Source organism: Pollachius pollachius, assembly GCF_949987615.1.
Source record: "Pollachius pollachius genome assembly, chromosome: 8".
Classification (NCBI taxonomy): Eukaryota; Metazoa; Chordata; class Actinopteri; order Gadiformes; family Gadidae; genus Pollachius; species Pollachius pollachius.
In genome coordinates this window covers 26,461,108-26,487,455 of record NC_136941.1, presented here as the reverse complement: position 1 = coordinate 26,487,455, position 26,348 = coordinate 26,461,108, and the positions used below count along the sequence as shown (strand labels likewise).

The 26,348-nt window shown below is 46.6% G+C and overlaps 3 protein-coding genes across 4 annotated transcripts in view; all 3 read left to right on the top strand.

Annotated features, from left to right (window-relative positions):
* Positions 1-9,497: 9,497 nt before the first annotated feature.
* On the top strand, positions 9,498-21,054 carry zc3h11a (zinc finger CCCH-type containing 11A). Of its 2 annotated transcripts, none has more exons than XM_079741898.1 (18): positions 9,498-9,583; positions 10,982-11,045; positions 11,207-11,304; positions 11,417-11,536; positions 11,734-11,857; positions 13,064-13,240; positions 13,343-13,435; positions 14,013-14,192; positions 14,299-14,370; positions 14,462-14,551; positions 14,660-14,722; positions 14,822-15,457; positions 15,603-15,700; positions 15,803-16,277; positions 16,376-16,548; positions 16,732-16,925; positions 19,838-20,077; positions 20,395-21,054. In XM_079741898.1, exons 3-17 carry the CDS (start codon positions 11,251-11,253, stop codon positions 20,064-20,066), a joined length of 2,778 nt encoding a protein of 925 aa, XP_079598024.1. In that variant the 5' UTR covers positions 9,498-9,583; positions 10,982-11,045; positions 11,207-11,250; the 3' UTR covers positions 20,067-20,077; positions 20,395-21,054. The 2 variants fall into 2 exon arrangements, with proteins under 2 accessions (XP_079598024.1, XP_079598023.1); XM_079741897.1 differs by having other exon boundaries at positions 11,184-11,304.
* Positions 21,055-21,458: 404 nt separating this feature from the next.
* Positions 21,459-23,220, top strand: LOC307079930 (uncharacterized protein). Its single transcript, XM_079742453.1, has 2 exons — positions 21,459-21,681; positions 22,038-23,220. Exons 1-2 carry the CDS (start codon positions 21,495-21,497, stop codon positions 22,892-22,894), a joined length of 1,044 nt encoding a protein of 347 aa, XP_079598579.1. The 5' UTR covers positions 21,459-21,494; the 3' UTR covers positions 22,895-23,220.
* Positions 23,221-25,952: 2,732 nt separating this feature from the next.
* Positions 25,953-26,348, top strand: part of nfasca (neurofascin homolog (chicken) a) — a gene marked incomplete at its 5' end in the record, with an annotated part of 103,581 nt that continues 103,185 nt past the window's right edge. Inside the window, one exon of the mRNA XM_079741196.1 lies at positions 25,953-26,006. Coding sequence (XP_079597322.1) covers positions 25,953-26,006 — 54 coding nt within the window. The remainder of the gene's footprint in view (positions 26,007-26,348) is intronic.

Sequence of the window (26,348 nt, the reverse complement as noted above, 5' to 3'; positions counted from 1 at the left end):
AACGGACGGATCCACAATGCATTGCGCGTCCGTCCTCAATCAAAGTCAATGGGGATTCGTCAACGGACGGTGCAGTGGGCACGAGGCGTGTTTATTAGGTGTTCCAAGTAACTAGGTTCCTGGGTGTTCCTACCTTCGGTAAAGGATTTATGGTAGAGCTGTGAAACATCTCATTAAAGTACACAGGTGCAACCAGCCAAACTTTCCCTACAGGTCAATCAGACCTAAGCTGTTCTAGAAAGGGAGACAGGAAAAAAAAGACTGCAGTACCATTCATGAGCAGCAGGGACAGAGTGCTGGTGCATGCAATGAATTGATTTAAATGCTATAAATTGAGGATCTCTGTTTACTTTGGTTATGAATTTACTTTTTGATACTTCTGTGCAACTAACACAATCTACAGGTTATTGTCCAGACATTATTTGCAGATTAACACAATTGATCTGTGCGTTATGACCTCCCTGCTACATCTGTCCCTGCAGTCAGGGTTGGACCAAGTCTCAGACCTTCATGAAGTTATCGCAGCCCTGTGTTGCAGGGGAGCTTAATCCTTCTCTTCCACGTTTTGTTTCACTCTGGGAACAATGAGCTGACTGGTCCCAGTTGAACTTAAAGGTCTAAAGAAGGGTTCACATAGTGAACGCTAATATACGCGATATACTGGGACCCTAAACCGTTTAGTGATTTGCAGGTGAGCCATACCTGGGATCAGCGGTGGTGCGAGGGGCCCCTCAAAGCCCCCCCTCCCTGTAGTGACACGGGGGGCTTCTTATTTCACATTGAAGGAGCTTTATTTTGTTTCGGGCGAACACAGTGTGAAGCATGACTTAAAAGATTCCAGACAGGGGCGCTAGTGACGGGTCGTTTGCGACCAAATCAGTTCAAATTAACAAATCTTTTACAAGAACGAACCGACCTGATTCTTCTCTCGTTCGTTCTCAGACTCGACCCAGACCCACTAGTCGCTGACTCGCTGTTCGTTCACTGACTGTGAGTGGTGAAGGGGGAAGAGGCTTAGTGAGCGCGCGTGTGATAATACGATTAAATATCAGTGAAATGGTAATTGCATGCTGTCTTTGTATTTTCTGTGTCACGCCAGATTACTAAAATATTTGATTGTCTCGTCGTCAATCTGTCTCGTTCTTTCATGGTCCATTCTCATGCACGCGTCCCTAACCCCCACCTTGGTGGATCTTGATCAATCCATGAGTGGGGGTGGCCATCTTCACAATAGTGTTAAGGTACTGTTAACCAAAGAAGGTTCAAATATGCCCAGAATAAACATAACTGTACATAATTTACTTTTTAATCTCCCTCATTGTAAGTCTTGTTGATATGTTAAACATCCAATAATCAACTAAACCAATCCCCCCCCCCATCCCGCTGGGTTTGGTTAAAGTTGTAATGTTGTGTTGATTGATGACGACTTCCACGATCGTTTGAGAATGAGAATGAGAAGGAGCTGAGTCTGACTGACTCAGCTGAGGACCGTGCATTTCGTGATTCGATTCACCGCTACCGGAAACGCAACTGAACGAACAAATGAAAGAACGATTCTGAACGACTCTTCTTGGCGAACTGACCGACGCGAACTGAATCAAGGAAAAGAATCATGAAATCCATCACTAAGGGGCACATCACTACTAGTGATGGGTCATTCTCGACCGAATCAGTTCGAATGAACGAATCTTTAACAAGACCACCAGCACCAGTCGCCGCCACCAACAGCCGTCCCCAGCACCAGCCGCCACCACTAGCAGCAGAAATCGACGCAACCATCCTTCGCCACCAGCAGCCAGCTCAAGCAGCCATCGCCTCAAGCAGCAGCAGTGTTTGCCAGCACCAGCCAGCTCAAGCCACCAAGAACAGCAACCGCCAGCAGCATCAACCATCAGCATCCACCATCAGCATCCACCATCAGCATCCACCATCAGCATCAACCATCAGCATCCACCATCAGCATCAACCATCAGCATCCACCATCAGCATCCACCATCAGCATCAACCATCAGCATCAACCATCAGCATCCACCATCAGCATCCACCATCAGCATCAACCATCAGCATCCACCATCAGCATCAACCATCAGCATCAACCATCAGCATCCACCATCAGCATCCACCATCAGCATCCACCATCAGCATCCACCATCAGCATCCACCATCAGCATCAACCATCAGCATCCACCATCAGCATCAACCATCAGCATCAACCATCAGCATCAACCATCAGCATCAACCATCAGCATCCACCATCAGCATCCACCATCAGCATCAACCATCAGCATCAACCATCAGCATCCACCATCAGCATCAACCATCAGCATCAACCATCAGCATCCACCATCAGCATCAACCATCAGCATCAACCATCAGCATCAACCATCAGCATCCACCATCAGCATCAACCATCAGCATCAACCATCAGCATCCACCATCAGCATCAACCATCAGCATCCACCATCAGCATCCACCATCAGCATCAACCATCAGCATCAACCATCAGCATCAACCATCAGCATCCACCATCAGCATCAACCATCAGCATCCACCATCAGCATCCACCATCAGCATCCACCATCAGCATCCACCATCAGCATCCACCATCAGCATCCACCATCAGCATCCACCATCAGCATCCACCATCAGCATCCACCATCAGCATCAACCATCAGCATCCACCATCAGCATCCACCATCAGCATCCACCATCAGCATCCACCATCAGCATCCACCATCAGCATCCACCATCAGCATCCACCATCAGCATCCACCATCAGCATCCACCATCAGCATCCACCATCAGCATCCACCATCAGCATCCACCATCAGCATCAACCATCAGCATCAACCATCAGCATCCACCATCAGCATCAACCATCAGCATCAACCATCAGCATCAACCATCAGCATCCACCATCAGCATCCACCATCAGCATCAACCATCAGCATCAACCATCAGCATCCACCATCAGCATCCACCATCAGCATCCACCATCAGCATCCACCATCAGCAGCACCTGCCGCCACAGCCACCTGCTGCAGAGTGAAAGTAATCGGACAAGACCTTGAATAGCCTGTAGGTCAATGAGTTTCCCCACACTTGGCCAAATTGCTGCCAAGTTGGGGAAGGGGTGTGCCATGTTCTTTTGGAAAAAGGTCGCAGAGTCAGGATCGCTTGTAACTCGCTTTATTTGGTAAAGGTTCGCTATGATATCAATGAAGCAAAAGGAGAGGGATCGTCTAGGCCCGCGTGGAGACAAGCTTAGCTGGGCATCCGGGGATGCCCTGCCTGGAGCGTTCTAGAGTTGTGACGTTCACGAACGAACCGAATCTATTGAACGGCTCTTTAACATGAACGATGGGAACCGAGTCGCAGTGGTGAGCCGTTCTTTTTCGTTCTTTTCTTTTTTTTTTACCGATGTCACATTCACAGCATGCGCACACAAGCTCCTCCACCAGTGCACTCTGCCTGCTCTCCGTCTCCTCCTGAGACGGAGAGCAGGCAGAGTGCACTCGTGGTGGAATGTTGATATGCAAATTTCACATGTCAGTCAGAAGCGGTTTGTGCGTCCGAGGTGGAGGCAGAGTACTGCAACTATGAGCCAAAGAAATCTCTTTCTAAAAATATTGTTTACTAAGATTTGCACTAATGTTACAAAGGACAGTTCTGGAGTCCTCTGCAGTGTTATACTTGAAAGAAACTTGTTTTGTAAAAGTTTTTCTATTTTAATATATTTTTTGTTAATTATATTTTTGCATGGAAGTTCATTGTTCATTGCCTGCTTAGTTTTTATTGTGCTACAATTAAAAAGGTGATACATGATGAACAAGTGAAAAGAGCTGTATTTACACTACGACACATTGTATACAAAGATCCAAAATAGAGATCTCAGTATCAAAGCAGAGGGATACAGCACCACCTTGTGGAATGTTTACAATGAATGCAGGTCAGACATTAAAATCTAGTCCGCAAATGTTAGATTAAATTATAATCAATATTTAAAATATATCAAACTCAGATATCCGATGACTAAGTCTGAATAATTCTGATCAAAATCTTACCCTATCATTCCTCCCAGTGATTATTTCCCAGATAAAAAGGGTTACCACTAGGCTAGCTTCTTAAAAATAAATGAATGAGCCAGTCTTTTGAACTGTTCTTTTAAAAGAATGGCTCCTCAAGATCCGGCTCCCTTCAAAGAGCCATAAATCCCATCTCTAGAGCGTTCTGCCCTCCGGTCTATGCGTTGTGACTTTAATATTGGGCAGGCGTGGCCTCCGCAATGTGCTCTGATTGGCTAAGCTTGGTGCTGAGCCCCCGCCTCCTGGGTACCCGTATGTGCTGGTCCCTTGTGGTTATGCGTGGCAATTGCAACTTCGTTTATGGCTTGGTGCTGACCTCTTGTGGCTATGTGCAGGCATTACACTTGTTTTTCTGGCCTTGAGGTCTGACTTTCTCAGAGACCAGTGCTGTTTGTATCTCTAGAATTGATACGAGAATGAATGGCTCCTTGTATTAGCCGGACGCCTCCCTAGGCTCCTCACATGAGAAGGAAGCCTCTCTAGTCGCCAAGGACATAAATGGCCTGTTAGTATGAATGTTTGAATGTATGTCACACGTGAACAGAAGCTTACATTCTGAAAAAAAACCCACTACTGTCTGTGTAATATCATTTTAAAGCTCATTATGGCTTATATTTTTTGTGTGGAATAATTTGTATTCATACAGCCCTTTCACGGGTATAATTAAACAAAAGCAACCTTATTGTACTGGTTGCTTTTGTACTGTGTTATAACCTTAACACAGTACTCAGATGACACCGTCAGGTTCAGCAGATTAAACCTAAATAAAACCTTTCGTTAAACAACCTTAATAATCCTAGTAATCCTACATCAATGACTAACTAAATAAAAGTTGTCAGAGATTCACTACTTAACTTCTGGTGCAGTGATACCTTCACAGCTGGCGAAATCGAGGTAACTAACTAGCAGGCAATGAAAATCGGTCGTCTACCAAGAAAGAAAATATATATAATTACGCTGTGCACATACAAATAAAGATCAGTATATGCATCATTAAGACCCTCTGATACAATATAGAGAGTTGACAATTCAAAGGGGGTAGCTATTTATTTAATTTATCCCTGGAGATACCTTCACAGCTTGCAAAGTCGAGCTAACAAATTAGCAGGCAACCGGTGTCTACCAAGATAAAAATATATATAATTACGCTGTGCACATACAAATAAATTTCAGGTTATGAATCAGAATGGGCCTCTGCTAAAATAAAGACAGTTGAGAATTCAAAACAGGCAGCTATTTAATCAGCTTACCTCAGAAGTTACTTGATGGCCAGTAATGGAAACTAGAAAATGCATTTCCTGCAGAAAATGCGGTGAGTGCTGTAGTACAAAGTGAGGTTGAAAATATTTTTTAATAAAGCCACATAGATTAAGACATAAAGAAACGTTAAATGGCTTAAATCAAGTGAAGGGATTTGAACAAAAGTCTAAATGGAGTAAACAATGTAAATATGCACACAATTAAAGAAAAAGTAAACGTTGGAAACAAATAAAGTGAAAGTGTGTGTGTGTGTGTGTGTGTGTGTGTGTGTGTGTGTGTGTGTGTGTGTGTGTGTGTGTGTGTGTGTGTGTGTGTGTGTGTGTGTGTGTGTGTGTGTGTCTTTAAGAGAATAGCGAGCCGGTGTGTGATTAAAAGTAGTCCAATAGAGCGGGGAAAACAGCCCAATCTGGCAACACTGCCTGAACGTCCTCCAAAAGCAGCCCAATCCAGCTGGGAAAAACGCCCAATCTGGCAACACTGCTGAACGTCCTCACGCTCCAGCGTGTTCATCAATGAGACCAACTGAAAACGAAGCCGGTATGAAACTAAAACGGTGATTCTGAATAAAGTGTGTAGAATTGTTTAATGGTTTGAGCAATGGTAAACGGTTGCAATTTGACCGAGTTACGATTGGCTGATTTATTTATTTATTTACGATTTTTGATCGACTGGGACCAGAAAATAATTACTTTCTCTCCATTGAAACCCATTCATATTTTTTGATGTCATAGGTCCCATGGGCGCTACCGGAAGAGGCGGGACTTCGCCACTCTAAGAAGCAGGTACATTTTCCAAACTACACTGGGACCATCCAAGCAAACTCTTCCTTTCTGGAGTCTTGAAAGTAGACAAGAGGGCATCCTACACGACGGAGTTGGGGATCTTACATTATGTCAAATTAAATTACTTAGTTCAACTGAATTCCCCCCAAATTATTGCATTAACATTCCGAAAGTCCACGGACGCTCTGCCTCATGCGGATACAAATAACTTTTGCTACACATTATTTTAATTTTTTTATTATTTTTTTAACAAATCTTCATTAAATCTTTACTATACAAACAAGAACAAGCAAATAGTCATTAATACAGAAAATACATTGATCAAGAGCAGAGCCAGGGGAGTTTCAAATAAATACATTAAAAATAGAGCACAACTGAATGGATTTAGCAGCTGTCTTATTTTTTGAGTCATAGATGGTTTTGATGTACTGCTCTGTTTGCCTACCAAAAGCAATAAAGGAAGGTTTAGAGTTACTCAATTTTCCTTTGTGAATATGATGTTTCCCTAAAATGATCAACAAATGAATCAGGTATATTTCTTTCTGTTTTTTTTCTTTTGTTGTCATGGAAACCAAACAGTACATCTTTCCACAGCAAAGAAAAATCTGAGACAAGTTTATCAGTAATGTATCGGTATAGATCTTTCCAGAAAGTGTTGGTGTAGGGACATTGCCAGAACAGGTGCACCATTGTTTCTGTACATATTCCACATAAAGAACAGTTAACACATATGTCACGCTTAATCCTAAGGAGATATTGCTTAGCAGGATAATACCTATGTACGATTTTGAAAGAGACTTCTCTTAATTTATTCGTAAGGAGGTATTTGTAAGGAAGGTTACAGATATTTCCTCATTTCAAGTTGTCAACAAAATTAGACCAATAGGGAACAACATTAGGGGTACTGGTGACATCTCTCTGGAATAAAGAGCGAATGTTACGATTATTATTCCTCATTGTGGTAGAAACATACATTACCAACTGAGGTCAACTTAGGGTCCAAAGCTGGTAAACAGTCTGGTTTTCCAGTCCCTCTCAAGAGAGTTAAAATACCAGATGGGATGGCATCCATAACAATAGCAAACTATTTTGGGGTGATTGGAATGCCAAAAGTGTGAAGGAATTCAGAATAATTCAGCAAAGTACCATTATCATTTAGTAATTGGGATACTAGAATTATGCCACTATTGAACCAAGTTTTATAAAACAAAGATATATTCTTGAATTTAATAAGCCGATTATTCCAGATGAAGCACCTGTGTGGGGAGAAATTATGTTTGTAGATTAACGACCATGCCAAGAGCATTTGTTTGTGGAATTTGGATAAAATTAAGGGAATCTTTTCTATTTTATAATCACACAAAAGCAAAAATTCTAGACCTCCAACCTTAGAGAAAATATAGTTAGGTATAAAATTCCATGTAGATGTGGGATTTTTTAGAAAATGCTTTATCCAATTTATTAGTAAGGGTTGTAAAATCAAGAAAATGTAGACCACCGCGTTCAAAGATGTTCATAATAACAGATTTTTTCACATAATGCGTCTTGTATTTCCAAAAAAAATTGAAAAGTAATTTATCAATGGAGTTACAGAGTTTTTTGTTGAAACAAACAAGGGGATAGCTGCATATGTAAGACAAAATAAACCTTCTGCCTTTGTCAACAATACTCGTCCTTTCAAGGATAAATCTCTCTGCAGCCATTGATTAAGCTTTTTCTTTGTCTTATCACTAATAAAATTAAAGTTTACAGAGCATCTCTCTTCCTCATTTTTCATTATATTTATCCTTAGATAAGTAATCTTATCTTTGATTGGTATGTTACAAACCTGGGAGGTGTCGCTTTCTTTAAGGGAAAAAAGTTCAGACTTCTTCAGCTTTAAGTCCAGAAGCTGCGGAAAAAAATATATTGTTTTGATCGCAAATGGCACTTGGCTGGCATTTTTTTTAAAATAATGTAGTATCATCTGCTGGTTGGGTGAGGATCACTTCTCTTTCTGCAATTGAAATTCCTTTTAAAGCACCATTTTTTAATATGGGTGGAAAGAAGTTGTGTACATAAAATGAATAGGTAGGGCGAGGCAGGGCAGCCCTGCCTGATGCCTCTTTGCAGCTCAAATCTCGGCAAAGTCCCATTTTTTAACCTGATAGAGCTATTGCCTTTGAAGTACATTGTTCTAACAGCTTTACAGAAAAAATCACCAAAACCAAATTTCTCAATAGTTTGAAACATAAAGTTATGTTCTATTGTGTCGAAAGCTTTATAGAAGTCCAAGAAAAAGATAAAGCAATCACCAGGACATAAAAATGAATAATCAATTATATCTAAGGCAAGCCGAATATTGTTTGAGATATGTATTTTTCTCATGAATCCTGATTGGACTTCATCAATAATAGAGTCTAAAACATTTTTTAATCGTTTTGCAATGAAGGCAAAGATTTTGTAGTCAGTGTTTAGTAATGAAATAGGTCGCCAATTATCAATAAACATCGGATCCTTTTTGGGTTTGGGGATTAACGTAATTAAGCCTTGGGTCAGTGAAGGAGGTAAAGAACCTTTTTCAACACTTTCTAACTTTTGCTACACATGTACCACCTAGACGTGTTGCAAAACTACCTGCAAAAACCCCCACAGCTGAGACTTGCAGGAGCAGATTCGAGCAGTTGTAATGAGGGACTTGTGGTCGCTCATTAAAATGCTGAATCAACATAGCTTCTATATCATTTTATTTGTGAGGAAATGTTTCGCAGATGTGCAACTTCTGATGCATTAGTTAACATTTGGGTTTACGAATGCACACATTTTGGCCATGTTCTCAGATTATGAAACAAGTGTGTGTGAATGTGTTTTGCACCAACTGCGCTGCAATGATTGTAGCAAAAGTGTCAAGTGCATGACTCTATGAAGTTGTGATGCACAGGATAGGACGTGTGCGCCTGTAACACAGACTTGTGAACTCGTAGACCCTATTTTGTGTTTACAATGGTAGAAAAAATATTTACGACTTCAAATGTACTATTACACATTTGTGACTTTAGAGTACACATGCAAAATAAATATTTAGGACTTCAAATGCACTGTTACACATTTGTGACTTTAGAGTACACATGCAAAATAAATATTTAGGACTCCAAATGTACTGTTACACATTTGTGACTTTAGTGTACGCAAAGAAAATCTGCAGTTACAGGTGCTAAAGACTTTTGCTACAATGATACCTTCACAGATTTGGCCAGATTGGGTGAACTCTGTCCCGATCAGGAACACTGGCGGCGAGGCGGGGCGATGGCGGCCATAGGGGGACGGCCCTGATGACCTCAGAGTGGGAGGGCTTTCGCGCATTGTCGCTCGGGTTTCACGTCGCCATTTTGTTTACGTTCCAGTGCGGACACGGAGTCGTGGACAGGTCTATTTTCTTCATTAGAATATATGGTTTCTATTTTAATCTGATAACTGGTAATTAACTATAAAACACATGTTGTTTGCTTGTTGCTCACGTTTCTGTGTTACGAAAGTCAGCGTCCGGGTTGTATCCTATACGTACTCGCGCGAGGGCTGGACGGTTAGGCCTCTGCGCGTCTTTAGCACGCGCTAGCCCGTCTCTAAACACCTCTAACGCCGTTTCTGAACATCTCCCGTGTCCTTTACACGGCCAGCCTGTCGGAGGTCGGTCGTATCATCGATAGTACTGTCTCTCCAGCCCGCTGTACCGTGGAGACCGGGGGTATAGTTGGTCATTCACCGACACAGCCGCGTTGCTCTCTGTATATTCGGTCTCTGTACTGACGGGTCCGCCAGGTCTGATGTCAACATTAGGCTCGTTAATGTTCATTAGAATATTGTTTTTATAAGAATACGGTTCTGATTGTTGACGAGGACTGGGTTTTTTTTAGTCCAGGATCTCTGCCAGTATTCCTTAGTCTTGCTCAGTAAGTTACGTGATCAGTTTGGGGGAAGCGCCACCGTTTTCTCTGATACACAACCTGTTCAAATGGAAGCTTGTACTTTTGCGGACTTTTTTAATGTCAAGAATGTATTTGCTGTAGGTCTTTCAAATAGGATGGGTAAATATAAAGATCGCTTTTCTGAAAGTAAAAAGTTAAAAAAACGTTTATGTGTTAAACATAAATAAATGAGGCTTTCGCATTTTAGGGATGGGTTACAACTTGAAATGTTTCTACTGTTGTGGTGTACCTAATGTTGAAGTTACCAATGTTGAAAATGTGCAAATTGTGTGTTCTCATAACAACCCTTTTCAGTTCCTGGCGAGGGGTTTGTCTTATTGTAGGTTTTTAAACCTGCTTCATCTCCCTTTGATGGGATCTCTGGATCTGGATACAGTTCCCCCGTGAAAGTAGCTTCCCTGAAGATTTTTGTTCCAAATTTTTGTAGTCCTCAAAACCATCACCAAAGGCCGATTCAACCCAATTTAGGGATATATTCTGATCTCACCCAATGCAACCACGTGTATCCCTACTCTACCCCTGCCATTCCCTAGCCTAAAAGGAGGCTGAAGCATTTTTTTTCTCTGCTTTGAGTTTTTCCCCAATATTTTTTTTGGTCTTTTCGTTTCCAGTATTCTTGGATCCCATCCAGAGATTTTTTTTTTTTTAAAGATCCTGGCACTTCTGGCCCCCTCACCAATTTATTCATTTAGTTCCCTCCATTACAAAAAAAGCAAAAAAAAAAAAAAGCAACCCCACACACATGGACATTGCACAACCCCATGGGTAATGTTTAGCAGTGCGCTGGAGACAGGTGTCTCGGATGGTCTCAGAAGGGGTGTCATAGGACGACAAGTGTCTAGCCCACCTACTCTCTCCCTCTTATCTCATGGATCAAGTGTTCCTTCAGGACATCGTTTGATCAAGGAGACATCCTGTATGAAGTGCACCCAGAAGGGACTCCAGCCCTTCAGGTAAATGTGGCTGACCGTCCAAAGCCTGAAACAGCCTCACTTTGAATTGACATAAGTACTGTAAAGGGCCTGTTCTGAAGAGCGACTCTGAACTTCTATCCAGAAATGTGAACTCTTTTGCCTTTCCTGCTTCTGAAGATACTGACCCTACCGCTGAACAGGGAAAGAATTCCATCCGCCTGCGAAGAAGTCCACCAGCGCGATCATGACCAACCACGGAGATGACTGCTACTTCTACTATTACTCCACCTGCACCAAAGTATGGGATCATGGCATTTGAGCAGTAGTTTCTTAAAATGCATGCATAATAAGGTTTATAGAAAACCATTAATTCACGCCTCCTAATGTTGGTATGTTGTGATGTTCGCCAGGGAGACAGCTGCCCGTTCAGACACTGTGAGGCTGCCAGGGGAAACGAGACGGTGTGTAACCTGTGGCAGGAGGGCCGCTGCTTCCGCATGGTCTGCAAGTTCCGTCACATGGAGATCCAGGTAGGCTCAAGCTACTGATGTGTGTGGGTATAGCAACTCGAGCCACATAACTTGACTCGCGTTGTGATCCAGGTAGGCTCAAGCTACTGATCCGTGTGGGTATACCAACTGTAGTCATTTAACTTGACACTTTGACATTGTTACACCCTTTACCAAATGGTATGACGTGTGTTTTATTTTTTTTCCATCCTAAACAGAAAAACAGGAAAGAGATCGCATGTTATTGGGAAAACCAGCCCGCCGGCTGCCAAAAGACGCACTGCGTTTTCTACCATGAAAAACAGCGGCTCATTGACGGCATCTTAGTCCCACCAAGTAGAGGTACAAATTATTTTCTTTTTCTAATCATTATGCAGTGCTTCCCCTAGGATGGAGTTGCAGCAGCGGAGGCGAAATGTTAGTTTTTCGGCTCGCAAATCTTTTTGTGTGCTCGCAAAGCGCACCCTGCCGGGAGGTTTCTATGTGTCTGCCGGCACCAGAAGGGCTGTTGGGGCCTAAGTACTTACAGTACATTTGTGCACAGTAATGAGCAGGGGAAAATATGGAGAGATTGAACAAGTATAATCTTTAAAACAATTATTTACATTTATTTAACAAAAAATATATTATATCAACAACCACCCTATACATTAAAATCACATAACAGAAATACCACAACAATCGAAAAGTTCTTCTTCCAACCCATACATCTTCTCAATCCCTCCCCTCTCCCCATCAAAAAGGTTGTAGTAGGACCATAAAGAGGACATGCCTCTATGGAACAAGTTTTGGGGCTCTGGAGTCAATAATGGCGATGCTATTGAAATTGTTCAATTGTGGTCGCTCTCAGTTTTACACTTTGCAGACGGTCCCTAAGCTCATAGAAGCCAATGCAATTCACCGTTCACTAAAGACGGCTAGCTTGGATGAAAACAGTGTCTTAGCTGGTACTACATTTAGCTGGAGGTTTCAATTGTGTCGCAACAATGTCTCACTGATGATCTATTGAACCGCAAACTCAGAATCTGCCAATTTATTTCCAACTCTACGGAAGTTCCTCTCCGTTTATATACTTTACTCATAGGTGTGTGAATTGACCTTGATATGAAGTGTCCGTAGCGTAAAATAATATAACAATCGTCTTTTAAAGAGATAAGCTGAAGCTCTCCTCTCCTCCTTGTTAAAAAAGTATATATATTGGGGAAACACTGCGTTATGTCTTTCTCTATAATTATTTTTATGCATTACCATAATCTGCATTTGCTGCCTTGACTATTGGGTTCATAATGTGGGACTTAAACTAGCTAAGCCTCTGGTTTCATACAGAAATATTCTATATATATATATATATATATATATATATATATATATATATATATATATATATATATATAATTAGAATCACACTGAGAATAAGGGCACGATTAAGAACTCAAGATACATTTATATGGTAGAAATGGATTTGTCGTTAAATGTATTACGGTGGTTTTATTTGCTTCCTTTTATGGGTGCGTCCGAAGATAATGTAGAAGGGGTTTCCTCTCTCAGGTCCCAAGGCTGAGGAACCACAGCATGAAGAAGCAGCTCCTCCGCCCACACCTCTCCCGGCGGCCTCCAACCCCCAGCTCAGAGGGGTCCTGAAGGCCGAGGCCCAGGAGACGGTCCCCAGCCCCACCCACCCCCCGGTGGTCATCAACCCGGCGGACGACGACGAGGACGAAGACGGTGGGTTCATTGATGGACCTGCGGCAAAGGCCTTCAGGGGTTGAGATTTCAATTAAAACGTTCTAATCCTGAACATCCGTGTGTGTGTGTGTGTGGTTCCAGACCAGTTCTCAGAAGAGGGAGAGGATGGCAAGTACTGCCCAGATGGAAACAGGCTGACCTCCCCCAGGAAACTGTCTGGCGCCTCCAGTCAAAGTAAGACAAGTGGACGTATACTCCTTCAATGCGATAGACAGAAAAGTAAAAAACATGTTTACTGTTCGTTTAATGTTTACCTTAATGACCAGCTCATTCGATTTAGTAAGTAGAGCTTTTTACTATCTTTGGCCGTTTAACATCTGAATAGCAGTTAAATACGGTTAAAACCATTGTTAACTCGCCACCACCTAATTTTCTTCTTGTTATAACAGAATAGAGTGAGGGCCACCCAGAAAAATATCCTATGAAATTGCAATAAATATTAGGTCTGTATTACCGCTACGTCGGTATTGCCCATTCTCAATGGGCATTCCCAAAGTTGAAGCAGGCCTGTTTAAATGCTCCTAATGTCTGAATTCAAAATTCAGATTTTTTTTTCAATTTGTAAGGTAAAGAAGCTTTTCAAGTTGAAGAGAAGAATATCCTTATTGCTGAACTATTCAGTCGTTTATTGGTTTGAGATTAATTCTGGGTTTTTAAAGGGTATTTGCGTTTTTAGAGCTACAACATCTGAGGATGTTTGGGTTATGAAGAGACTGTTGATTGTCTTAATCTTATGTCATTGTCTCCATAGTTCTGAACTTTGGTGTGAGCACCCTGGAGGAGATCCGTCTGAGGAAGGCCCTGAAGGCTAGCATGAAGAGGGCTGGCTATCCTGTCCAGAGCCCCGACGGGGCCCAGCTGAAGAGCCACCGGGCCAACAGGGAGAACCATCACTTCCACGATCACCCAGTCGGCTTCCAAGCCAGAGAGGGTAGGAGGCTTTTCAAGGACATAGCCATGTAGGATAGGTAGAGATCCATGTAGCTGGCCGTGTGAATAAACTTAATCCAACCGTGATTGGGACCTTTTTCTCACAGACCCAGTTTACTGTGGAGAAACCAAAAGAAACAACATTAGTGATCGGCTTGGAAAGACGATGTCAAACAACGGTGAATCTCGTTACGTCCTTTTGCAGACGAAGGATTGTTTTAAGCAATGAGATTTGGTCGTTCTTTAACTGTTTTGGTTTGTTGTCTGTAGACGGCGTTGTTCTGGAGCAGCTACCAAGGAAACGTAGCCTGGCTGACCGCCTGGGGAGGGTGGTCGAGGGCGAGGAGCACCTTAGAAACGGTCAGTTGGAAGCGTCCCCCAGAGACATCCTCCGGTGGGTGTCGAGCTGCGTTCTCTCTAGTCTGACCACTGCGGGTTTTGCTCATCCTGTTTGTGATTTTCCGGTAGGCCTCAAGCCCATAAGAGAACGGCTTGGTTTTCAAGCCGACGCAGAGGCTCCGGTGTGGCCAGGTGATGTTTAGTTGTGTACATTATGCACCAGTTATTTACATTGAGACTACATTTAAAATCTGGCTCAAAAATCTGACGTTCCATTTCTTCCCATCGTAGTCAAAGAACCCGAGAGCGTGCTGGTTCCAAGTGAAGCCCCCCAGCAGATCCGCATTAAAACCCTGGAGGAGATCCGGCAGGAGAAGGCGTCCAAAGCTCAGAACAAGAGAGAGCGTCTTCCTGCTTCGGCTCTGGGCTCCACCGCCGCCAAAACCACGTCCACCAGGTCCCCCAGGTTGGCCCGGGGGTCTGTCACGGTCAAAGAGGGCTCCCCCGTTCAGACCAAGACCGTCTCTTCCGTCCACGCCAATAAGAAGCCAGAGGAGGACCAGCCGAAGCCAGACCGCCCTCCCAGTCCTGGCAGGGCGAGCCCGGCCTCCGAGAGACCCTCCGCCAAGACCAGGGGCCCCCCGTCTCCCCCTGGGGCTGACCTGAGGGTGAAGACGCTGGAGGAGATCCGGCAGGAAAAGGCTGCACGCCTCCAGGCTCAGCAGGCCAGGGCAGCTGGAGACACCAAGGGCCCCCGGGCAGCTGGAGACACCAAGGGCCCCCGGGCAGCTGGAGACACCAAGGGCCCCCGGGCAGCTGGAGACACCAAGGGCCCCCGGGCAGCTGGAGACACCAAGGGCCCCGTTGCAGACGCCGGAGAAGACCCCGCTAAGAAGCCCGGGCTGCCGTGCCTCAACAAGGCTCAGGGTAAGTCCAGCCGCCTCTTCCTCCCGTTCCAATGACGTGCTGTTATAGTATAGTAATAATATACAGTAGTAATATTATTGCTAGGTACGGAGGTTGCAATCCTATTCCCTGGCATCTGACCGTCTGTTTGCCTTCCTGTTGATAGTCCCCAGTGGTGCGGTGGAGCCCTCAACACCATCAGGCGGCACACAGACTAAGAAAAACCCTGAGGCCAAAGAGAAGCCGGGGTCATCCTCCGCTGAGGTATGACCTCGCCGATGACCTTTAACAACCGGACTAAAGGGAATGAACCCCCTTCCAGAACAGGCTTTGGTCAAATATTCATGGTGGGGATCTGTTTTGTAGGTCAACACAGCTTCCCGGAACGGGGTCAAGGTCAAGACCTTCGAGGAGATCATGCGGGAGAAACGTCTTCGCAAGCAGGAGCTGGAGGAGCCGGCCTCCTGGTCAGCGAGCCCGTCGCCGGGCAGCGCGGACACGGAGCCTCCCCAGAGACGCTCACCCGTCACCGCCGCCAAGAAGACACCTCCCATCACAAGCCACGACGGCCCGGCGGCCAAAGCCACGCCCCCCTCCGCCGTGAAGCCCTCGGAGGGTCTTTCTACAACGCAGAGCGCCCCCGTTCGGAAACGGATTGCCCTTAAATCCAAGGCTGTTCCACCGTCTGTGCCCACCGCCCCACCCCACCCCTCGCTGACAGACGCCGGCCCCCAGAGCCCCCACCACGTCAGCCACAGCTGCTCCACCCTCACACACGCTAAACAAACCAAGAGGATGGCGTCCCAGCATAAGACCCCTGGGCAAAGCCCAGAGGTTAAAGGTACCTGTCTATGGTTACACTGGTGTGGCCGTTGCCACGAGGCAGAATTGTGCACCGCATCCTCCTCATCGTTGTCCTTCTTCATCACCTTCTTACAGTGAGGCCCAAATTGAATGTGAAGCCGTCGGTAGTGAAGCATGCTGCTCAGGTCAAGCCGGGCCATAAGAGGAAGTTGGCGGTGCGGTCGGCAGTCGCCGAAGTGAAACCTCTGAACAGCGCCCTCACAGGAGCGGAGGAGCAACCGCAGGATCCGCAGTGCAAACAGAGAGCGGTAGGATGGCAATGTTTGGTTTCCATTTGCTTTGAAATGAGTAGATCTACCTGGAGTTGGACTGTGTTATACGATGAGATTATTCACTCATTAACTCTGGGTCCCTGACCGTAGCCATCCTGTGTCCTCGCCGGTCCAGTTTGTGTTTCCAAACGTACGACTCCTCCTGTTCTGTTCCTCCAGTTATCACCGACTAAGGCAGGGTCCCAGCCCATCCCTGCAGCGCCCCAGGGCCCAGCCTCCCGCTCGGCCAAAGAGGAGCACCAGACCGTCCCCCTCTTCACACACGCCCCGCTGCAGGGCCCGCCCACCAGCGCCACCAGGGCCGAGGAGGCCGCCGGCCCTGCAGCCATGGAGACCGGCTCAGTCCCCCAGAGGTACAGACCAGTGTTGGCTCTCCTCCTCGCTGAAGGGGCTACATAGGTTGTTTGGCTTGACATGGACACATTTACAATAAAGGAAAAGACCAGATCGTTTGGATTAAAGATATTATAATGTCAATTTGTGGCCTCGTCTCGTGGCCTCGTCTCGTGTCTTCGTCTCGTGTCTTCGTCTCGTGTCTTCGTCTCGTGGCCTTGTCTCGTGGCCTCGTCTCGTGGCCTCGCCTCGTGGCCTCGCCTCGTGGCCTCGTCTCGTGGTCTCGTGGCCTCGTCTCGTGGCCTCGTCTCGTGGTCTCGTGGCCTCGTCTCGTGGCCTCGTCTCGTGGTCTCGTGGCCTCGTCTCGTGGCCTCGTCTCGTGGCCTCGTCTCGTGTCTTCGTCTCGTGTCTTCGTCTCGTGGCCTCGTCTCGTGGCCTCGTCTCGTGGCCTCGTCTCGTGGCCTCGTCTCGTGGCCTCGTCTCGTGGCCTCGTCTCGTGGCCTCGTCTCGTGGCCTCGTCTCGTGTCTTCGTCTCGTGGCCGCGTCTCGTGGCCTCGTCTCGTGGCCTCGTCTCGTGGCCTCGTCTCGTGGCCTCGTCTCGTGTCTTCGTCTTGTGTCTTCGTCTTGTGTCTTCGTCTCGTGGCCTCGTCTTGTGGCCTCGCCTCGTGGCCTCGTACCGTGGTCTCGTTGCCTCGTCTCGTGGCCTCGTCTCGTGTCTTCGTCTCGTGGCCTCGTCTCGTGTCTTCTTCTCGTGTCTTCGTCTCGTGTCTTCGTCTCGTGTCTTCGTCTCGTGGCCTCGTCTCGTGGCCTCGTCTCGTGGCCTCGTCTCGTGGCCTCGTCTCGTGTCTTCGTCTCGTGGCCTCGTCTCGTGGCCTCGTCTCGTGTCTTCATCTCGTGTCCTCGTCTCGTGCAGAGATAGACCGATATGGTTTCTTCAGGGCCGATACCTATTATTAGTAGTCAAGGGGGCCGATAACCGATATTTGGAGCCGATATTAAAAAAAGGGAAAAGATTGGCGGAGCTGGAGACACCAAGCGTCAAAATTTTGAATAATACAAACTCCAACACTTCATTTAAATGCCTTTAAGCATATGTATAATAAACACAACAGCTTATCAGATTTGCAACATAGCACAATTTAAACAAATAAATGGCTCACTAAAACTTTCCTGAACTGAAATGTTAATCTTTTACTTATCTTTCTTTTAAGTTCAAACAAAAACAAAAAGTGCAGGGTGTTCTAATGAAGTTAACTGAACATTTAAATAAATAAATAGTTCCCTAGTTAAACAGCCATTATTGCCCGACAGTTTTCTCTCAGACAGACGGTGCTTTGCAGCTTCTCATGTGGCTTACTCACTCACTCACTCACTCACTCACTCACTCACTCACTCACTCACTCACTCACTCACTCACTCACTCACTCACTCACTCACTCACTCACTCACTCACTCACTCACTCACTCACTCACTCACTCACACTATTCTCTAGCCATCCCCTCATCGTGCTTCCCTGCAATAAAACTAACACACACACACACACACACACACACACACACACACACACACTTCTTACTTTTATCACTGACTATTTCCCTATCAATATTATCAGCAACCTTGTTTCAAGTGATTAAGCCGTTAAAAAACACTAAATAGCCTACAGCATCTTCACTTTAATAATCAGTGTTTATCATAGGAACAGACAGCTGCTGCTAACGTATTGGGCCTCACAGTAACGTTAGTAGTCGTGAGTTGTAGAGTTTCGCTACAGTCTGCTGAGCGTCTAGAGCCAGAGAAGGAGAAAGCGGACCGCTGGGCTAACGTTACGCTAAAAGCTAATCAGCCTTCACCTTAAAGCCTAAGGGCTCGAGGGGCTCCGTGGTTACGCAGTTGGATAGCGCATTACGCAGTTGTAGAAGTATAACCACCGCTTAACGTGCTTCCTGCAATACAACTGGACTGAATTTAGTTTATTAGGTTTTTACTCTCACTCACACACAGACTTCTACTATCACAGACTATTTCCATATCGATATTATCAGCAACCTTGTTTCGAGTGATTAACAGGCATGCCTGGATGCCGGACTGCGAGCAGAGCTGCCGCTTATGTTTATATAACGTTAATGGGCTCACAGTAATGTTACTAGTAGTTGTGAGATGTAGAGCACTGGGATGTTTATTACAATTTCAGGAGAGTCTGCTGCCTTAACTTACCTCAAAACCAAACCAGACATAACCTTTTCTCCTCTCCGCCGTGAGTGTGTGAGCACTGTGCATGCACAGCTTTCACTGCTGATTGGCTGTTACCCGTCGTGGCTCTGCGTGTAACCAGAGCGTGTAACCAATCAGATGGTGCTGTGGGTGGGACAATGCTGGAGACAGCGTAGTGACAGCAGACAGAGAGGCGCGGCTGCATCAGAGCCAAAGTAACCCAGTTTTAAATTGATCTCTTATCGGCCGTCTGATCAAAAAAAAAAGGCCGATGCCGATATGCGTCAAAATGCTGAGTATCGGCGCCGATAATCGATCGATCCCTAGTCTCGTGTCCTCGCCGCGTGTCCTCTTGTGTCCTCGTCGTGTGTCCTCTTGTGTCCTCGTCGTGTGTCCTCTCGTGTCCTCGTTGCGTGTCCTCTCGTGTCCTCTCGTGTCCTCGTCTCGTGTCCTCTCGTGTCCTCGTTGCATGTCCTCTCGTGTCCTCGTCGCGTGTCCTCTTGTGTCCTCGTCGTGTGTCCTCTCGTGTCCTTGTTGCGTGTCCTCTCGTGTCCTCGTCTCGTGTCCTCTCGTGTCCTCGTTGCGTGTCCTCTCGTGTCCTCGTTGCGTGTCCTCTCGTGTCCTCGTTGCGTGTCCTCTCGTGTCCTCGTCTCGTGTCCTCGTCTCGTGTCCTCTCGTGTCCTCGTCGCGTAGCCTAACCTCCTGTCCTTCTGCCTCTAGCCCGGTGATGAAGACTCTGACCCCGGTGATGAAGACTCTGACCCCGGTCAAGCCTCGGAGGACCAGCTTCGTGGCGTCGCGGGTGTCCAACGTCTCCAGCTCCTCCGCCGTGGACGACTTTGACGAGCTGATGAACGAGTTCACCGACGACCACCTGGGCGAGGACATGGACCCGGGCATGGGCGAGGATGACCTCTTACAGGAGCTGTCGGAAATGATTGACAGCTGAAGCTCAGAAAAGTATGACCGCAGCCCGACTGTCCTAACCGCCGTCTGTGTGCTGAGACTCTGGAGGGGCCCTTCAGTCAAACCGTACAACCTTTAAGTCAAGCAAAAATAGTTCAACATAGTTCAACTATATTGGATTTCAGCAAATCGAATACAGAAATAAGATTTGTTTTGGAACCTGCTCTCATATAAAGCACGCCCCTTTTCTAAGAGGGATTTATTTTAGATTCCTACAAACAAAGGAGGTTTCTGTACATGGCTTGTCTTTGAACATACATGTCAATGTGATTGCCTTGCGTCCGACGTTGTGATGTGTCCAACATTCTCAGGCCCTGGGGTCCTCCGGGAGTGAAGAGTTGTTCCAGCTGAACCAGCGGGCCCTCCATGTGTATACTGTGTATGCAAAGGTAGAAGAATAGCTGCACTTATTGTAGACCATCCTCTATTGTTGCTGCCTGCCTCTCCTATTATTTATCTCACTAGATTGGTTAAATGTCAAACTATGCATCGTCCTGTTCAAACACTAACATTTCTCAAATGTGGAGCTTTTCTAGTTCATTTGAATAATGTGATTTTAATGGAAATGTAGATACTAAAGGAGAACTGTCATATTTTGTCTTATTTCCAAGTGGTTTCTTTTTATTGACAGTTTATTGATAACCTTTATCTGTATATTCTGACTAGGTTTGGTCTTATTTTAATTTGCGGGTTCTTCAAAATAAAAGGTCTGTTGGCCTACGATCGTGTTTAAGCCATTCATCTAGTAATTATGTTCTCCTATGACCGTATCAATAACAACTCAGGGACACTTTCTTCTGTTTGAATTAGATGCTTGTTAATAACTTCAGTGAAACCCTTTGACCTGCTTGTTAATAATTTCTTCTTGTTAGTTTCAGAATTTTGCTTAAATGTTTGCACAATTAGTCATTTTACTTTAAGATGCTGTTCGGTTACTTGTGTATGTGGCTTTATGAATAAAATGTTTTAATCACAAAATATTATTTTCAATTTGTATTAGACCCATACCTTTTCTAAAATCAGATGCACTTTTTTAATGCAGTGGCCTAAAATACCCTAATATAATCCCAGGCCTATATTCACGTGTGTGTGTATATATATATATGTATATATATAATATTATTGGTGTTTTGCATAATACAGAAAAAAAGTAGTTACTGAAATTGTTTCAACATGTTTTTCCTGTAAACGGACATACAAAGAAAAGAGGAATGTAAAAATGATGTTGACAATTGCAAACATACAAAATGTTAAAATACAAATCAAATAAAGGCCCAGGCCTATATTCTTATCGGCCGCATGAGGGCGCTACATTCACTTTAAACGTACACCAAAGACCGGCAATCCTCAATCATTACTTCCGGGTGAGCGGATGTAAACACAAGGAAAACGCCTTTAATTTCCAGCCAACATGACGAAACTGGAATTATTAAACGTTTTTCTGAACGATCGGCTGACGGCTGCGGCCGAGGACATCTTTAAAGCCATCAAGAACACGGTTGCGGAGTACCAGAACGAGATCCTCCGCTTCAAGGAGGAGAACGAGCGGCTCAAGAGGCTGCTGAACGTGGCAGTGCAACGCATTTTACTGCAGCCCGGTAGGAGAGCTCCCATCTTAATCTGATAGTACACGTTTTGTTAATGTAATCCTAATCTGGGCGGCCGTAGCTCAGGAGGTGGCGGGTTGACTGGCGGGTTGACTGGTAACCGGAGGTTGCTAGTTCGATCCCCGGCTCCCCCCAGCTGAGAGTCGAGTTGTCTGTGAGCAACTTGCCTCACCCTGACTGCTCCTGACGAGCTGGCTGTCGCCCTGCGCGGATGACTCCGCCGTCGGTGTGTGAATGAAGGACTGTAAATAGCTTTGGATAAAAGTGTCATTACATTTAAAACTGTAAATGTAACCTCTACTGTCCTTAAATGGTCCAGACGTTAAATACACTTTTTGTGTTTGCAGTAACGAATACGATCCCGCCGCCAGAAGAACCACCTTCAGACCCACTGCCATGCGAGGACAGACTGACGCCTGGCCGTCGGGGGGGCCGAGACATGTCCCCGCCCCCCATCAGAGAGATCAAGGAGGAAGAGGAACAGAGTCCGATCAGAATCGATGAGAACAGCACAAGAACCTCCCTGTCCATTTTCTCAGGAGAAAACGGTGGTCAGACAGAGCGAGAGCACACGTTGGAGGATCTGTCACCATTCCAGCCCTCGTACGACCGAGCGATTGATGAGGTAAAAACAGAACATACTCGAGAAGAAATCGATCGGTTTGGCCACAGCCCAACCGCTCTGCAACCAGTTTGTTCCAACTTCCATGAAGTGCAGACGGACCCCGGCGCCCATGGCCCCCGCGGTGGCGTCGGGCTCCCAGACGGACCCAGCGTCTCCGCGGATAAGGGACAGGACGCGAAGCCCACAGGGCACTCCAGCGACAATACAAACGCGGGCGCGCCGGCCCTGCGCCTCAAGGGGGGGCGGCCCCTCCGGCCCCCGAGGGCCTCGTACCAGAGCCAGAGCCTGCAGAAGGTGCACGCCTGCCGGGAGTGCGGCAAGAGCTTCAGCTTCGCCTGCCAGCTGGAGGTCCACATGCGCTGGCACACCAAAGAGAAGCCCTACGGCTGCACCGTGTGCCGCAAGAGCTTCACCACGGTCAGCATGCTGCGGCGGCACCACCGCATCCACACCGGGGAGAAGCCCTTCCGCTGCCACGTGTGCGGCAAGTGCTTCAACCAGTCGGCCCACCTCAACACGCACTTCCGCCTGCACACGGGCGAGAGCGCCCGCTGGTCCCGCATGGGGCCCCACTCCTAGGGGCCCCGCTCAGGAGGGGCCCCGCTGAGGAGGGGCCCCGCTCCGAGGGCCAGAGAGGAGGGGCCCCGCTCCTAGGGGCCCCACTCAGGAGGGGCCCCGCTGAGGAGGGGCCCCGCTCCTAGGGCCAAAGAGGAGGGGCCCCGCTCTGAGGGCCAGAGAGGAGGGGCCCCGCTCAGAGGGCCAGAGAGGAGGGGCCCCGCTCCTAGGGGCCCCACTCAGGAGGGGCCCCGCTCAGAGGGCCAGAGAGGAGGGGCCCCGCTCCGAAGGCCAGAGAGGAGGGGCCCCGCTCCTAGGGGCCCCACTCAGGAGGGGCCCCGCTTCGAAGGCCAGAGAGGAGGGGCCCCGCTCCTAGGGGCCCCACTCAGGAGGGGCCCTGCTGAGGAGGGGCCCCGCTCCTAGGGCCAGAGAGGAGTGGGGCCCCTCCCCTTCCCCTCTCTGGCCCCAGGAGCAGGGGCCCCTCCTCAGCAGGGCCCAGGAGTGGGGCCGCCGGGGAGGGGTCTGGGAGGGGCCCCTGCTCGTAGGGCCACCGGGGAGGGGCCGGGCCCCTGCAATGTAGGAACAGACAGATCTGTGAAGGGGATTGTGGTTGGCGTGTGTGTGTTCATTTGCGGTGCGCGGTGTAGCCGCGTGCCTACGCTTGGTTTTGTGTTTATTGTGCGACTAGTTCTGAGTGGAGTGCTTTCCTCATGTCCAAATGTTTGTTCAGTTTATTCGCCCAGCGAGAACCTCACGTGGCTTTAGATATTAACCTATTTGATTTCAGAGATGTTTAGACATAAATGTATGTTTCTCTTTCATAAAAAGGGCGCATGTAACCATGCTGGAGCGTGGATTGGTGTTGTGTGTTTGTGTCATGCGTCAGCGAAATGGATTGTTGGAGATCTCTCTGTACACTACAACCATTACATATTTTAACGTCAAAACATTTCTCGTCGTTTACTGCTAGTAACAGACAAGTAACAAGAAGGTGTTGACTGCTACGCCACGCGTGCGCGCGCACACACACACACACACACACACACACACACACACACACACACACACACACACACACACACACACACACACACACACACACACACACACACCGTACGTGCACCTAGATATAAGATGCTTTTAAGTGGGGCTGAGAACAATCATCAGAAATAAGAATGCTACAAATGACAATCATTTTGACTATTTAACATTAACGTGTTATGTCAATCAACATATTGAATTGAAAAAACAAAACGCTGTGATGGTCAGGCTGTCTTCACACTACCTTGGTAAACTGCAAGGCAGTTGGAAGGACATGTTAAACTAGTGAAAAGTTGGGATGGCAGGTCTCGAGCCAGTGCTTGTCTCAGCCTTACTAGATCCTAAAGAGAGCCTAACTGACCCCCCTGCAGTGATCTCATTTACATTTAGGGCATTAAGCAGACGCTTTTATCCAAAGCGACTTACAATAAGTACATCTGTCCGAAGAAGGTGAAACAATATATCGCTGTCGGTACAGTAAGGATGTTTATAGAACCAAGTGCAATGCACTAACAATCGCTAGGTTAACCCATTGCCTGTATTCAGCTAGGATAAGGTGCTACACAACTAAGTACTATAACTACGACATACGATAAGTGCTTACACTAAGAGGCAGGAGGGATGGGAGGGGGTGGCTATGCAGACTCCAGGTGAACTCTGAACAGGTGAGTCTTGAGTCTTTTGCGGAAGCTGGTGAGTGACTGCGGCAGGAAGATCGTTCCACCACTGAGATGTCTCAAGCTCTGCTCCCTCTTTACCTGTGTTGGACGCCATTGAGAAGCGTTGCATTGAATACCCACGTGATTGACAGGCAAGGTGGATTACCCAAACCAATCAGGGAGGAGATGCCCTGATTGGTCAGAAATGAGCCGGGAGCGGAGAGCATAGCATAAAGTTCTGTTCCTATGGCTGAGAAAGGCTCTGCACAATTATTACAATTCTAAACTTTCACCATAAAAAATTGGTTACATAGAACGATTTCACGTTACAAGCAACAGACAAATACTGTTTATATTAAAACATTGAAGAAACAAAATAACAAGAAACGAAATTAAATTAAATATCTCTGGTGGTCGGACTGATAGGATCGCGTCTGGCCCTTCTTTCAAAGGTAACATTAATGTCAAATTAAGTCATTCTGTTCATGAGATCATGGAGGGTCTACTACCACCATAACCTTGTTTCTAGCCCTTGTCTGTCTGTCTGAGCTCCTTTAAAACAATCCGGACATAATCCTCCATCTAAAGAAGCCATTCTCCGTCCTCTCTCTCTGGTCTGTGTTCTTGTTTCTCTACTGTTGAGGTGATTAAAGGGACAATTCACCCATTTGAATTCTCAAAAAAACTACAAGCACTAGTTCCTCATTTTAATACCAGCCTAGGGGGTGGGACCCACCGATGCTACAGACCTGTTACAGATCATTGCCAGTGGGTGGGACACAAATTCACACCGCTGTGAATTTGCTATGGTATTGGTTTTGTCGTGACCGTAGATCACAAGAGCGCTAAAGAAGCAACTGCGTTGGGTTCTCCCGATTCTCTGTTCCTTCCACATCAATCTGAAGTCGCGGTTCAATCTGGACTTTAGAGAGTCAAAGCCAACGTTTCTTCCCCCCATTCCTCCTCCACCACGGACGAGAATCAATACACGGGTCTTATTTTGCAAACCCTCACCAGCGAATTACACTCCTCACCCGACCAGACCCGCTATAAATTGATACCGGCGCCCCACCCGCATCCGGAGGAGAATTAGACACATTAGATGGAACGCCGGGGAATTTAACTATCCGGTATTTGGCGTGGTGCTTTAGATTGCTGTGCACAAAAAGCACATCATCCACTGTGGACAGTTTTAGTTGACCCCCTCCGCTCCTGAATAACATCTCCAGCACTGGAGTAGTCTCGGTCACAATCCAAAACCCGCGACCGACCCGCGCTGTTCAGGCGTCCGACCCGACCCGTGTCCGACAAAGTAGTGTCCTTCATTATTTTTCACCCGTTTTACCCTAATTGTGAGGGTCAGCCGTCGGGTACCCGAACCCATGCAGGACTCTGGCCGAGATAACCCGCACTACGAGTCTTTACTTGCTGTGGAAGTACGTCCGAGAACCCAACGCAGTCTTTAATTCATAATATCATCCGGAGGCGTACACAGCATTTGGCTCTCATAATATATATTAAATCATATAGATACCTAGATTTTATATAATATTGTAGTGACTACATTATGGGTTCGCGTTCCCCTCTTACTGTGAGTGATCGAGTGGGAGGGAACTGGCTATGAGACTCGGGGGTCTGGGGAGGGTTGATGCTGTTGCACCTGTTGTTGTTCTAGCCATGCACTGCGAGTGATTGTTCTGCTGTCGTTTTGGATTAAACAGTTATTATTACGTTGCCTATGTCCTTCTTTTCCTCCGGCACTCTGCAACATGTCCGCC